Source organism: Diabrotica undecimpunctata, chromosome 8 (assembly GCF_040954645.1).
Source record: "Diabrotica undecimpunctata isolate CICGRU chromosome 8, icDiaUnde3, whole genome shotgun sequence".
Classification (NCBI taxonomy): domain Eukaryota; kingdom Metazoa; phylum Arthropoda; class Insecta; order Coleoptera; family Chrysomelidae; genus Diabrotica; species Diabrotica undecimpunctata.
Window position 1 is genome coordinate 55,709,803 of NC_092810.1, and position 15,307 is coordinate 55,725,109.

At 33.6% G+C, this 15,307-nt stretch overlaps 1 protein-coding gene across 1 annotated transcript in view; it reads left to right on the plus strand.

Annotated features, from left to right (window-relative positions):
• The window catches only part of LOC140448836 (uncharacterized), a 119,986-nt gene extending 107,345 nt beyond the window's left edge, over positions 1–12,641 (plus strand). The window contains exons 5-6 of the mRNA XM_072541956.1: positions 6,466–6,666; positions 12,120–12,641. Coding sequence (XP_072398057.1) covers positions 6,466–6,666; positions 12,120–12,434 — 516 coding nt within the window. The 3' untranslated portion in view covers positions 12,435–12,641. The remainder of the gene's footprint in view (positions 1–6,465; positions 6,667–12,119) is intronic.
• Positions 12,642–15,307: the final 2,666 nt, after the last annotated feature.

Sequence of the window (15,307 nt, forward strand, 5' to 3'; positions counted from 1 at the left end):
CTTTCGTCAATTGTACTTTGGTAGTGATCTGAGTTTTCTTTTAGATTGTTAATATTTATAACGGTTACTGTTGGTTTTGTGATTAAATTTTATTCTTTCTAGTTTCAGATCTAGAACAATTCTTGCTTTAATTAGTGTATGGTCGCTGCCTGTTTGAAATTTATTTATTACACTGACATTTTTGAAGTTATACTTCTATATGCGCGCTCCACGTTGGAAATTTGTATGGGAGTGAATCTGTATATAGACTATATGACTATATATATTATATAAAGATATATATACACATAAAATTATACATGTAATAAAATATTTAATAATATTATTATTTATGTGATATGTTTTGTATTATTTATTAAATGTTCATAATTATATTATTCTTTTGTATTTCAAAATAATAATCTCAATAAATCACTGTATGATCCAGGACAGTCAATTTTGAAATACATCTGTGTCATGTCCTCGGTAGTGTAGTAGTCAGTATCCCCGCCTGTCACGCGGGAGACCAGGGTTCGATTCCCAGTCGGGGAGGACTTTTTTATTAATGTTATTACCTTATTGCCATTTTTAAATACTTATGGATATTGCATTTTAATTTGTATTGTATTATTATATTATGGAATTATGTTGCACTGTATTGTAGTGTATTTTTTATGTATATTATTGTCATTTTTAAATACTTATGAATATTGCAGTTTAATTTGTATTGTATTATTATATTAATAACAAAATAAACAATGAATTTTACTGAAGAGTATGTGTAAAAAAATTTTGCATTCAACTCCTTTCATACATATGTGAAAATAAAAATATACATTTTCATCAAAATATTGATTCAATCCTTCATTGTTAGTAAGTTGTTATTAATTCTGTTTCTCTTTCTGCTATGTCTTACCTATAGAATTACATATGTAATGATTGTGCAGATTGACTCCCAAATAAATTTGTAACGGCGAATGCGTCTATAGAAGTGTAACTTCCACCGGCAGTCCCACTGGACTGCCACACCCATTTTTTTATTTTAGCAATCTTGTTAGTTAGAATACAATAAATTTCGTTCTTAGTGGTTCCATTTGGTGCCACCCAAGTCCATTTTCTTTTTAATTTTTTTCTTAGAAAATATATTTACAAAAGGCATCTTTTGGTAGTGTGCAAACTCAACCAATCTTTCTCCCCTTTCATTTCTCTCACCAACTCCATACTTTCCCATGACTTCTTTTTTGCCGCTTTTCTTTCCCACTTTGGCAATAAAGTCACCAATATTCAGTTATGTTACAGTAGAGTTACTCTATTTCTTTGCCACTGCGTATAATCGTAAATTCTATATTTGTATAATTTGTATATCGTATCTCTTTGATAGTTGATAGCCTAGCTACTCTATTCAAGATACTAATTATTTCTACTACTCTTTGTTTCAATTTCTTATTAATTAGTAATTCAATACTACCTGTTCTTCCCGTTGATGTTCCTCGGAGTAGAATGTGTTTCCTGACCCTAATTCCAATAGCTCTTCATCTTTTTGTCTTAATTCGCTGATTCCTATGACGTCTTATTTTATATTTTCAGTTTCTTCTTGGTTTAGTTTAGTCTAGAGTTAATCCAGACTCTACAAGTCTGGATTAACTCTATAGCGAGCGGCAGTTAATGCTTGACCCGAAAAGCTATCCAGTTCAGGGCCATTTGGGCCTACAGAGAAGGGCGAACTTACGTTCCGTCTCATCGTCTATTGTCTCTACTGTAATTGGTTTGTTTTCTCTCTGCTGTCCCTGTTTTCTCCATCCTCCTTTTCATCTCTTTCATCTTTTCTTCGAAAGCCAAAATATCGGCAGCAACTTGGTTTTTAACCGACGATATTTTATGGTCAAAGTCGGAAACGACCTAAGAGATCTCCAAAGAGACGCTAGCAGAAACTTTATTTTCTAGAGAAGAAATCTCGTTAAAAACTTTGCTTTCCTGAGATACAAAATCACTCGAAACTTAGGATCTAAGCCTTCTTATTTCAAGGCATCCTTTAATATTTGAATTAGTTCAGCCTGTTTTTTCGGTAGAAGTCAATTCTCGATTTTCGAATTCTTGTCTTAGAGCTCTTACTTTTATTTCATAGATCGTAGCCATGTTTACACAATTTATTTAAAAATATTTCAATTCTGACACCACTTGTAATGTTTTTATTAACTTTTATTTACAATCTTTTAATTTATTATTAAAATGTGCACTTAATTAATTTATTTATTTATTTACACTATATAATTTATTACCGTCTCCACTTATTCTAATTGACAAAAAGAAATACAATGTGAATTTATTTTACAGCTTACGCAATACAACAGTTTATTTTAGACTAAACTTAACAAGCAAGCGAGCAATTTAATTAAACCCAGCCTGTGAGACACGTTCACCCCTAAGAATTACGTTTGGGTGTAACAATTCATTGGAGCAAGCTTAAATGCTCTAGACCATCCCTTTCCCCCCTATAACACTTTGATGCGTGATAGGAGTACAACTATCAGCCAAATGCTCTTCATGTGGGAGTCCTGGGTAATAGAACTCCAACATGGTTCCCCAACCGAATCAAATTCAGGATAGCGCATTGTCGCTATAATCCCGTTATCTTAATGTGGCTTATCCGCGAACTAAAATTGCTTACTTGGGCCTCAAGCCCCCGCTCTGAGCTAGGCTCAGTTCGGAGGCTTGGTCTCAAGGGGTTGGCCCTACGTGCCCCGTTTTTTGTGGGTTTTGTTAATTTTTTTGTTGGCTTGCGACGGTTTTTTTGTTAGCATTTTTTTGACTTTTTTTGTTGGCCGAAGCCGTTTTTTGTTTGTTTTGTGGATTTTTTTTGTAGGATGCCTGTAACTTATTCAGGCTGTATTCCTCCACTGCTGGACATAGGCCTCTTCCATTTGCTTCCATTGATTTCTACTCTTGTCAATTTTCATCCACTGCTTGCCCGCGACTTGTTTGATATCATCTGCTTACCTCTTCTGTGGTCTGCCTACTCCTCGCCTGTTCTCTCTTGGTCTCCAGTTTGTTAATCTCTGTGTCCATTTTTCGGGATTATCTCGGGCAACATGTCCGACCCATTGCCACTTGAGGGAGCCTTGCTATACGTTCTGCGACATCAGTAATCTTTGTTCTTTCACGAATGTCGATATTTCGAATCCTGTCTCTCAAACTAATCCCTAGCATGGCTCTATCCATCGCTCTTTGGGTTGTACTGAGCTGCTCTAAGGTTTTCTTTCTTTGTAAAGGCCATAGTCTCCAGTCCATAAGTAGTTACAGGCAAGATACATTTGTCATAAACTCTACGTTTTAGACACATTGTATGCGTCCTACACAAGACAATTGTATGCGTCATTTTATTTCGGCTATTTAGTTTTCTTTGCCGATTTTAATGGTATGTCCAAGATATATATATATATATATATATATATATATATATATATATATATATATATATATATATATATATATATATATATAGTGATCTACATTTTTAAGACTGACGTTGTCAATATCTATATTAATTTGTAAATTACTTATTATTTTTGTTTTCTGAAAGTTCATTTTAAGACCTATTTCATTTGACTGCTGATTTAATTCCTTGATCCTTTGCTCCAGTTCCTTGAGATCTGTATGTGTGAAACGTACACCATCAATGATTAGACCTTTTTGCTCCCAGTCGAGCTGTTTGAATACATTTTCCAATGCTAAGGTAAAAAGCTTTGGTGAAATAGTATCACCTTGACTAATACCTTTACCAAGATGCATTTTTTCAGTTTTTTCGTCTTCACTGATTTTGATGTGAAATGTGGCCTGTTCATAAATGTTTTAAATAAGTGTAGTGTACCGTGAGTCTATTCGAGCATCCCTCAGAGCTGACAAACAAGTTTCAATACCATCGAAAGCCTCGTGAAAGTCAATAAATGCCATATGTAGAGGTACGTTGTATTCTGTGGTTTTTTCTACCAATGTTCTGATGGCTTGTAAGTGATCGTTAGTACCAAACCCTTATCTAAATCCCACCTGTTCAACCGGTTGATATAAATCAAGTTTTTGTGTTATGCTGTTGGTTATTAGGTATTCTTGTTAGCAATTTGTATAAGTGTGACAATAAACTTATAGGTCTGTAGTTTTCAATATTAGTAGTGTCTCCTTTCTTGTGTAAAAGTATTATATTGGCGCTTTCCCGCAGACTGGCTATTCTTTTTTCTGTTAGACACTTATTCAACAAAACTTCCACAACCTCTACAACGATGTTGCCGTCCATTTTTAACATTTCAGACGTTATACGATCCTCACCAGGAGCTTTTTTATTTTTCATTTAGATGCCTGTAACAAAAATCATAATTACTTAGTATGTAATATATATTATGTGTAATATATAATGATAAACAACTTAAAATTAACTGGGCCCACGCTGTTATGCTCTTTTTTGTAATGTTTTTTTCTGGTGTTTGACTAAACTTAACTAACTTCTTTGTATTTATACGGTTCGGCTCTGCATATCTTCATCTCCACGTAACGGTATTATTGTCCTGGATCTTGATCAGTTGCTATCATCAAGTCCTCGTAGACACTTCGTCTCAGGGCCAGCAACTTCATGTGGAGTCATACGTTGCCATGTTATCATATCCACTGGTAACTTTAACATCCTAATATATAAGACTAAATAATGTAAACCAAATTGTAACATATAACTTTTAACGGGTTTTTACCCAGATATTTAGTGGCTCAAAACATGTACACCTACACACTGATGATGGAATATGGATTCCGAAAACGTTTTGTCTTCATGACATAGCCCGTTTGGGTTTTTTAATTTTATATACCTTTTATAAAGGAATTTAACAAAAATTTTTTTAAATTTTGTGGAAGTTTTGAAAACAAAGTTTTCAGTGTTTTATTGTTACACAAAATATAAATGTTATGTTTTTTTAACCATATTATTTGAAATTCATTTTATACATCATGTAAACTGTAACTCATACTAATGACCATACATGTCACCTGCACGTTAATTTAAATAAATAAATAAGTATTATTTTATACTTATTTTGTAAAATATGTATCTGAAAATTATTGATAAACCAGTATGTATTTAAGTGCATATTTTCTATTTTTTTACATATTTGCTTACCTACTCATAATAAGTGATACCTATATAAATTATTTACTCACAAATATGAAGGAAAATTTACATAAGCATTATGTATAAGTTATAATCAGTTTGTATCAATATTAGCCAAATTAATACAAAAACCATGTAGATCTAAAGATCGCATTAATGGCTTGTTTCATAGACTGTAATAATATGAAGTGCAGTAAACATTAACAGTGTTTTGCACACGTGGAATATAAACTCGATTTTAGAGATATTAATATTCATATTATTTCAGATATTAAATACATCGATAAAATCAGATAAAATTCAAATTTTAAAAGAGGACACAGTAATATTAACTCTACATATACTCCAGTTGTCAGAGACGAAAATGCCACTGAACCTCTAAAAATCATGCGAACAAGCTGAATTTTGCGGAAAATATCAGTTTTAGGACGCTAAAACAGATGCAAAAAAGTTTACCACCTTTACCTCCAGGCTTTCCCCTAAAACCCCCCTTGTGGGGCGGTAAAAACGCAAAACAATCAATTTACCAAGAATCTGTACGCCATAGAAAAAAAAAATGTAGCTAAGATAATTTTAAAGAAAAACGTTTATTAGCAGTTTTTGTGTAAAATGAACCGTTCTCTTAAAAACAACGATTGAAGCGATCGGCGATTTTGAATGTCGGTTACGCGCGCGAAATCAATGCACAATAAAATTTGTATCAGCTCGACGCAAAAAATTCAATATCTTTTGATACAATTATCATATCGACAAAAATCAAGATGAGTTTTAAAGTTAAAGAGTGCAGCTTTCGTGTACAATGTTTGTATTGTGCCGTAAATGAACTTAGTTTTTATAAAGGTGTTAAATAAATAAACATGGCGCGATTTTTGCCATTTTTTATGATTCTCATGAGATCAATACAATGTATCCCTTTCATTCATCGGCCACTATAGAGTTTCCAAAACTAGAACCTAATCTTCAAAACTTATAGCATACTATGTGTTAGATTCCTGTATTAATCTATTTGTACCAAAAACTAGATGCAAAAACTCAAAATTTCCGAAATGGTACACTCCTCATTTAAAATATATATTATTTCACAAGAACATTGCTTATGCCAAATACAAAATGACAGGATCTAAGAAGGATTATGATCTTTTTTCTAATTTGAGTCAAGAAATTTTCCAACTATTATATTAACAAAGTATTAATAGGTAATAAAAATTTTTTCGGAATAATGTTTATTATTTTTTATTCCACTATTTCACTCAAATTTTATTTATAAAAATACATAACTAGTGAATAAAGTATACCTATATAACTTCTTTAAACGCATATTTTGGTTTATTTTTCAGATAAATCCACAACACACAGTACCAGTTTTAGATGACAATGGCTTTATTTTATTCGACAGTCATGCTATTATGACTTACTTAGTATCGAAATATGGAAAAAATGATTCTTTGTATCCAAAAGATTTACAAAAGAGAGCCATCGTTGATCAGAGACTTCACTTTGATTCCAATATCCTCTTTGTAAGAGGTTCTCGAATTGTGGTATGTATTTTATAAACATTTTGGGTTGGATTAATATACTTGACTGAAGCTTTTTTTATTTTTTTAAATTTTTTCGAGCAGGCCTACGACTCAATTAATAGATAAAAGGTATACCAAATATTACATAGCTTTAACATCCCCCAAAATACATCCGACTATTAAAAGCAACAATGGACTCGTCAACAGCAACTGTCAGAGTACAAAATAAGCTCACTGAAAACTTTTTAACATTCAAAGGATTAAAGCAAGGAGAGGAGCTGGCACCGACACTATTTAACCTGACCCTCGAATATTTGATAAGACAGTTGAATATAGTGAACTAGGTTTATTAGTCTAATTTATTAACGTTATTTATTATAAAATGTTCTTACACTTACTGTTAAAACACTTAGTTTATTTAAAGTCTTTATTTGTACAATATAACACTAATTTATTTCACACTATAATTATATAATTTATTTACAACATTTATTACAATTTATACTCGTTATACGTTACATTTCTAAACTCGATACATTATATTTTCAGACTACTTCACACAATTAAAGTTCCGCTATATATATCAAACAGCCGTTGTTCGGGAATCCCTTCGAAACCCACGGATGTTGACCTGTGCTGACCCTTGAATTGTCTCGAACACCTTGAAAGAAGACCGGTTTTATACCTCATTTTGTTTATCTCGAAGCTTCTTTGATCTTCGGTCGCCAATGAATTTATTCGACCCTTCTCTGGAGAGTTCCAATCGCAGGTATAAGAGGGGACCCGTTTGGGTATTACCTGCTAAAAAATACTTGTTAGAAAAAGATGGTTATAGTTTAGATGAGTCATTATTTATCTTAACAATAGGAAGAGGTAATCTCCTAACAATTAAATCAATACAGATTTTCGCCTATGCCGATAAAATTAGCATTATGCCTTGCAGAACAGAAAAGGTATCAAATATATTCACAATTAAAAACAGGGACAGAAGAGACCGGAATACAAATAAATATTTAAAAAACAAACAAGCTAACACAGCCAAGAGCTAGGGGAAACAGATGCATAGTTGAATTAGATAACGATATTGAAACTGTAGAAAGTTTCATATATCTGGAAGTTGAATTAAACACGGATGAAATAGAAGAACCAGAAATTCAAAGAATAAAGCTTACTTTTCACTTGCCCACGTGTTCCTGTCTAAAAACACACACTGTAGATTGAAAATCAATAGTACGCGCTACCTGGAACGAGACAGGGAGCCTCTTTGCTGATGAATGGAGTGTGAATGCGTATGAATGGAGAATGAATGAATGAAGGTAGTGCTTCGGAAGTGATGCCGGCCTTAGAGTGGCCATTCCACTTCGGGATCGCTGGATGACAGAGGAGGGTCTGGTGTAGCAGGTAGGCGTTCGGCGTAGACTCGGCGACGAGAGGGCATTTTAAAGTACCTCGGGAACTATCGCCGGGAGTACGAAGAACCAATCCTGCACTAAGGTCAGTCAGGCGGCGTCCTGGACTGAGATGTCTTTTGAAGATTCCAGACCCCCCTCTATAAAGACGAAAAAAACAGAAAGAAACGAAACGAAAAAAAAAGGCTTGGGATATAACTATCGTTAAAATCTTCACGAGGTTTAGGTGTTCCAAATGATAAATCTGCAAGAAGCAGCAATTCCCTACTAAACAAAACTTTTCCTGGTCTCTTGGTAATTTGTAAATGGAATTTTAGCTGTTATGTAGTCCACCCAATTATCTTGATTGACGACATTGACGACAATTCAAAAATATTGCAGTAAAGTTCGGTTAAATCTCATCTATAAAACAGCAAAACAAAGATTTCAACTACTGTCGATTGGGTAGAAAATAGGTATCTTGCCCATTACTGTAATATTTCATGATCTCCAAGATATACTGATTACCAGATACCGTACGGAGAAATGGCCCAACAATGTTTGTAGTGATCTTCTCAAAAGGCGCACTCACCAAATATTGCTTCATAAATCTCTGGTGTCTCGTTCTAGGATTTTATCTAGGATCTAGCCGCACATTAAGTGCATGTATAGCATCAAAGATCACATACTATAAGTTCACTCGTGTTTACTATGTACTGTCATGCTTATACAATAATACTTAAAACTATTATAATTTTCATCAACCATATTTAAGACAAAAAAAAATTAATAATAATAATAATAAGAATAGTAAAAGTAAAATAAAAGTAAAATGTAATGGCATCTCTCACAAAACAGGAAACCAAAAAAGATATATCGATGGAAGACAATCGTATATACTTATTTCTGACTATTGGTCATCTTCAGTACGGTGCAGCCAAGTTAGAAAAGAAGCATGTTAACTTGGGAAAAGATCACTACAGGAGCAATGTGGCCAATTTGTGGCATTAGAGTTAGAAGAAGGCAAGGAGCCGCAGTTCTATGGCACAACAGGAAAACACTCACTGCATAATGAAACAAGCGAAAATGGGAAGTTTTTTGGATAAATTTTGCCACCAGTAAAAACATGGTTATAAGTTCCACATGCTTCCCACATAAGGATATACACAAAATAACATGAATGCCACGATCAACAGGAGCACAGGAGCAAAAATGCTAGGTCTGGAAAACAACACAAAAAAAAAACAAAAATATTGATACAGACGAGAAGAAATAAAGTCCCACAAAACATTATACATGAAGATGACATTGAAACGGTTAGAAAGTTTACATACCTGGGAGTAGAAACATATGCCGACGGATCAGAAGGTGGAGAAATACGGAACAGAATAACGTAGGCAAACAGATCTTATTTTGCCCTCTCCCATATATTTCGGTCTAAAAATGTCCACCGAAATACAAAGGTGAGAATCTATAAAACCTTAATTCGACCAATGGCATGCTATGGCAGTGAAGCATGGGTCCTGAAAGAAACATTCAAAAGCAAACTCGATACATTCGAAAGTAAAGTACTGAGGAGAATACTAGGACCTGTGAGGCAAAACAGAATCTTCAGAAGTCGATAGAACAACGAGCTTTATCAACTTTATAAGGAAGCACCACTGTTAAAATTCATTAGAATGCAAATATTGCAATGATCCGGACATGTGATAAGAATGGGAGAAGATAGGCTACCAAAAAAGTACTGAATGCTAGAATGCAGGGAAAGAGACCGATTAAAAAGCCAAGAAAGCTCTGGGAAGACAGTCCGTGTAGGTAAAAAATAAAATAGGCCAAGGCTCAATTTGGGCTGTATTGCCGTAGAAAAAGAAGAAGAGTCAGAAGACCCTGATAGTTTCCAGGGCAACAACTAACAATAACCACGGAGGAAGCTACACAACCTTAGGAAAGGAATGCCTAACGTTGAAACGTTTAAAACAAATAGAAAATCGCTCTCGCATTAACCTTTTCATGACATTACATTTTACTTCTACTTACACATTAAAAATATACAGGGTGGTTTAAAATATAATTGCAAACAGAAAAATTATTTAATTATACTAAGAACATTACAGTAGATATTGCTCAACTGTTCCGTGTCTGCCTTGTGATTTACTGCATATTTTCCTCTACTAATATGACACATTTCTAAAAACAATCTTTTTTTGTAATTATTCTCTTGCTGTAGAATCCTGACATTTGAGTATTCAAATTGATGCCCAGTTTTTAAGTAATGGCCAACTGCCGCACATGTATTCTTTTTTGTGCAGTCACTTTTGTGCTGTGTGATCCTTTGTTTTAGCCATTGACAAGTTTGGCCAACATAACAGCTCTGGCAATCCAAACAAGGCAGTTTGTAGATAACATTAGTTTTATTTACAGTTGGTCTCTTGTCTTTTACTTTAGAAAACAGTTGTCGGTTTTCTAATAAATTATATTAGACAATCTTAATGTTGGTAAATTTTTTAAATAAACTAGTCACAGAAGGTGTTAACTGTTTTATTAATGGCAGTTTTTTATATTGGATTGTTTGTACTGCTCGGATATCAGTGGGACCGTCAAAAATGTCTGAGTGAAATATCAATTTTTTAAGGATATTGTTTTGGCAAACAAATTCAAAATACTGATAGCTATAAATATCTCGGCGTAAACATTACAAACAATGGTCGGAATACAAAAGAAATAGCTACTAGAATTGGTCCAGAAAATTCAGCAATACGTCAACTGAATAGTATACTTTGAAATAACCACATCACCCGAAACACAAAAATTAGGATATACAAAAGTATCATAGAAAGCATTGCTACATATGGTTCAGAGCTTTGGATAATAAATAAAAATGACGCATCCAAAATAAAAGCAATGGAAATGAATTATTGGAGAAGATGTTGCCAACTCACTAGAAGAGATAGAGTAAGGAATACTGAAATCAGAGAGCGAATGGGCATAGACATTGACGTCCTGGAAACTATAGAATGCAAAAGGCTGAAATGGTATGGCCATGTAGAAAGGATGAATGATCAACGATGGCCAAAGAGAATGTTACAGTGGATCCCCACCAACCGCAGGAAAAAGGGAAGACCAAGAAGATCGTGGAGACAAGAAGTAAAAGGTGCAATGGAAGATAGGGGTCTACAAGTATATGACTGGAACGATCGCAAGCGTTGGAAGCTAGGTTGCGAGAAACGGCGGCAGCTGTAACGGCAGCTGTAATAAACTCGTTATATATATATATATATATATATATATATATATATATATATATATATATATATATATATATATATGTTTGGGTATCCATTATTTTCAAAGATGGTTAACAGCAAATTTAAGTTTCTGTTTATGAATTTATCATCACTAATATGCCGTACCCTATTCTTCATTGCAATCACTGTATTAAACTTTTGATGAGTAGAATGATTTGAAAAAAAGTTTAAATATCTTCTTCCAGAGTGTGTTGGCTTTTGATACCAATCTATCAATATTTTGTTTGGTCAGTTCTTATTAATTTGGTGTCCGGAAATGATATCGAACAATCATTTTCAATCTCTAAAGTAAATTGGATATGTTTGTTAAAGTTATTGAAAATGTTGTGATTTGTGAAGTTGGAACAGGAAATATAAGATCGTCTACAAATTTTTTAATGAAGGGTAAAGGGACAGGTAATTGTGGAATAATGACATCCAGCAAATGGTCCAAAATGGTGGTTGCTATTATGGGGCTGAGTGGACTACCCATAGGTGCTCCAAATATTTGTCGATAGAATTTATCATTAAAGCTAAAATAGGTGTTCTCAAAAACATAATTCAGAAATATTAAAAAACTATCCATAGAAATTGTTGTATAATTTTGAATGAGATTCCATTTTGACTGTAATATATTACCAACCAGATCTATTAGTATATTAGTAAATAACGATATGATATATATACGTATATATATATATATGTAATATATATATATATATATATATATATATATATATATATATATATATATATATATATATACTAATTTCTTTCTACTAATTCTTTGTTTTTATTTTAGAAAAGAGTTTTCTACGAGCAAAAACGAGATATTCTACCAGAAGACCTGGCAGCATTGGTAGAAGCGTATGAAATAGTTGAAAAATTTTTATGTTCAAATAAATACGTAGCCGGTGATGAATTAACAGTAGCAGATTTTAGCTTCTGGACTTCACTTACAACCTGGAATGGGATTGGATGCTATACCGAACAAAAGTATCCAAAAATAGCCGCTTGGTTGAAAAGGATGTCAGAATTACCTTATTCAAAAATCAACAAGGAAGCAGTGGATCAGTTCAAGGAATATTTTCTCCAACTTACAGGACAAAAACAATAAAAATTAATAATAGTAAAATTAATAAAAGCTAAATTTACATTTTAATTTCATTATTATACTTTATTCGTCATTAGTTTGTTGGTACAAAAAATGTATTTTTCGTATACGAATTTAATTGCATTAAAAGTGAAACGTTAAATTAGTTTTAAAACAAAATGTATCTGGATAACAATTTTGTTGTTTTGACGAAATAAACTTTTTCGATGACTTCTGGAGTTATTTGTGCAATTTTCGTTCTGATGCGTCTTTTAACTCTTCTACATTATTCGGTCGACTTTGATACAGTTTACTTTTTAAATATCCCCATAAAAAATGAATCCCCATCGAATGAAAAAGTGTAGCTAAATACTTGTGAGTCATAAAGAACCCACATTTACAAAACACGCTTAAATACAAAAAGCAAACATGGCAAAAGCGTCAATAAGAGAACTTGCCGGTAGAAAAAGTAAACTGAGAATAAAAACAAAAATAAGGTTAATAAATAGTATCATACTCCTGATACTAACTAACGCATCTTTCGCATGAGCACACGTATATAATACCACAAAGACTCCATTCCAAAAACCTAAGACTAAACTAAATTGCAACCTATACTTTTAACGGGTTTTGACCCAGATATTTAGTGGCTCAAAACATGTAAACCTAGACACTGATGATGGAATATGGATTCCAAAAACGTTTTGTCTTCATGACATTTTTAATTATACACCTTTTATAAAGGATTTTAACAAATTTTTTTTAAAGAAAAATATACAAGTAGCTTTAGAGAAGCAGTTATTGTTCCTAGATACTGAAAATAATGAAGGATAAAGCCAGGATTATATTTGCAGAACTGGAGAATCACCCAAGTCCTATACTGCGAGAAATCATAAGATACGACGCGTTCCATCGATGGAAACACAAATGTCCAAAACAGCAAATATTAAAATAAAATAAAAGATATCCAGAGAGACAACACAATAAAATAAACCCTATAGAGAAAAACAAACCCTCGGTAGAGAATAAAATAAAAAATACCCGGAGAGAATAAAACAAACAAACTCTAGAGAGAACCACCCCAGAGAGATAGTAAAAGAAACAAAGAGTACAGTTCGTAGTTCTACCAATGCAGAAAAGCACAATAATACTGTGTGGGCCTCAGTAATTTAAGATTATATTTCAGGAGATCCTACAAAAAAAAATTCTAAAAAAATTAAAAAACGGCCTCGGCCACCAAAAAGAAAAAATAACACTAAAAACCGGCGTAAGCGAACAAAAAACCTAACAAAAACCACAAAAACTCGGGCACGTAGGGCTCAACTCATTGAGCACCAAGTCTGCAAACTTTGCGCAGCACAGAGCGGAGCCTTAAGGCTCAAGCAAGCAATTTCAGTTTCCCGGATAAGTGATGATAATAACGTCATATGCACATCACGCTGGCCTGAATTTAAAATCAGTTACTGAACCATGCTGTGCCAACGACGCGTTCCATCGATGGAAACACAAATGTCCAAAACAGCAAATATTAAAATAAAATAAAAGATATCCAGAGAGACAACAAAATAAAATAAACCCTATAGAGAAAAACAAACCCTCGGTAGAGAATAAAATAAAAAATACCCGGAGAGAATAAAACAAACAAACTCTAGAGAGAAACACCCCAGAGAGATAGTACAAGAAACAAAGAGTACAGTTCGTAGTTCTACCAATGCAGAAAAGCACAATAATACTGTGTGGGCCTCAGTAATTTAAGATTATATTTCAGGAGATCCTACAAAAAAAAATTATAAAAAAATTAAAAAACGGCCTCGGCCACCAAAAAGAAAAAATAACACTAAAAACCGGCGTAAGCGAACAAAAAACCTAACAAAAACCACAAAAACTCGGGCACGTAGGGCTCAACTCATTAAGCACCAAGTCTGCAAACTGGGCGCAGCACAGAGCGGAGCCTTAAGGCTCAAGCAAGCAATTTCAGTTTCCCGGATAAGTGATGATAATAACGTCATATGCACATCACGCTGGCCTGAATTTAAAATCAGTTACTGAACCATGCTGTGCCAACGACGCGTTCCATCGATGGAAACACAAATGTCCAAAACAGCAAATATTAAAATAAAATAAAAGATATCCAGAGAGACAACAAAATAAAATAAACCCTATAGAGAAAAACAAACCCTCGGTAGAGAATAAAATAAAAAATACCCGGAGAGAATAAAACAAACAAACTCTAGAGAGAACCACCCCAGAGAGATACTTCAAGAAACAAAGAGTACAGTTCGTAGTTCTACCAATGCAGAAAAGCACAATAATACTGTGTGGGCCTCAGTAATTTAAGATTATATTTCAGGAGATCCTACAAAAAAAAATTATAAAAAAATTAAAAAACGGCCTCGGCCACCAAAAAGAAAAAATAACACTAAAAACCGGCGTAAGCGAACAAAAAAAATAACAAAAACCACAAAAACTCGGGCACGTAGGGCTCAACTCATTGAGCACCAAGTCTGCAAACTCGGCGCAGCACAGAGCGGAGCCTTAAGGCTCAAGCAAGCAATTTCAGTTTCCCGGATAAGTGATGATAATAACGTCATATGCACATCACGCTGGCCTGAATTTAAAATCAGTTACTGAACCATGCTGTGCCAACGACGCGTTCCATCGATGGAAACACAAATGTCCAAAACAGCAAATATTAAAATAAAATAAAAGATATCCAGAGAGACAACAAAATAAAGTAAACCCTATAGAGAAAAACAAACCCTCGGTAGAGAATAAAATAAAAAATACCCGGAGAGAATAAAACAAACAAACTCTAGAGAGAACCACCCCAGAGAGATAGTACAAGAAACAAAGAGTACAGTTCGTAGTTCTACCAATGCAGAAAAGCACAATAATAC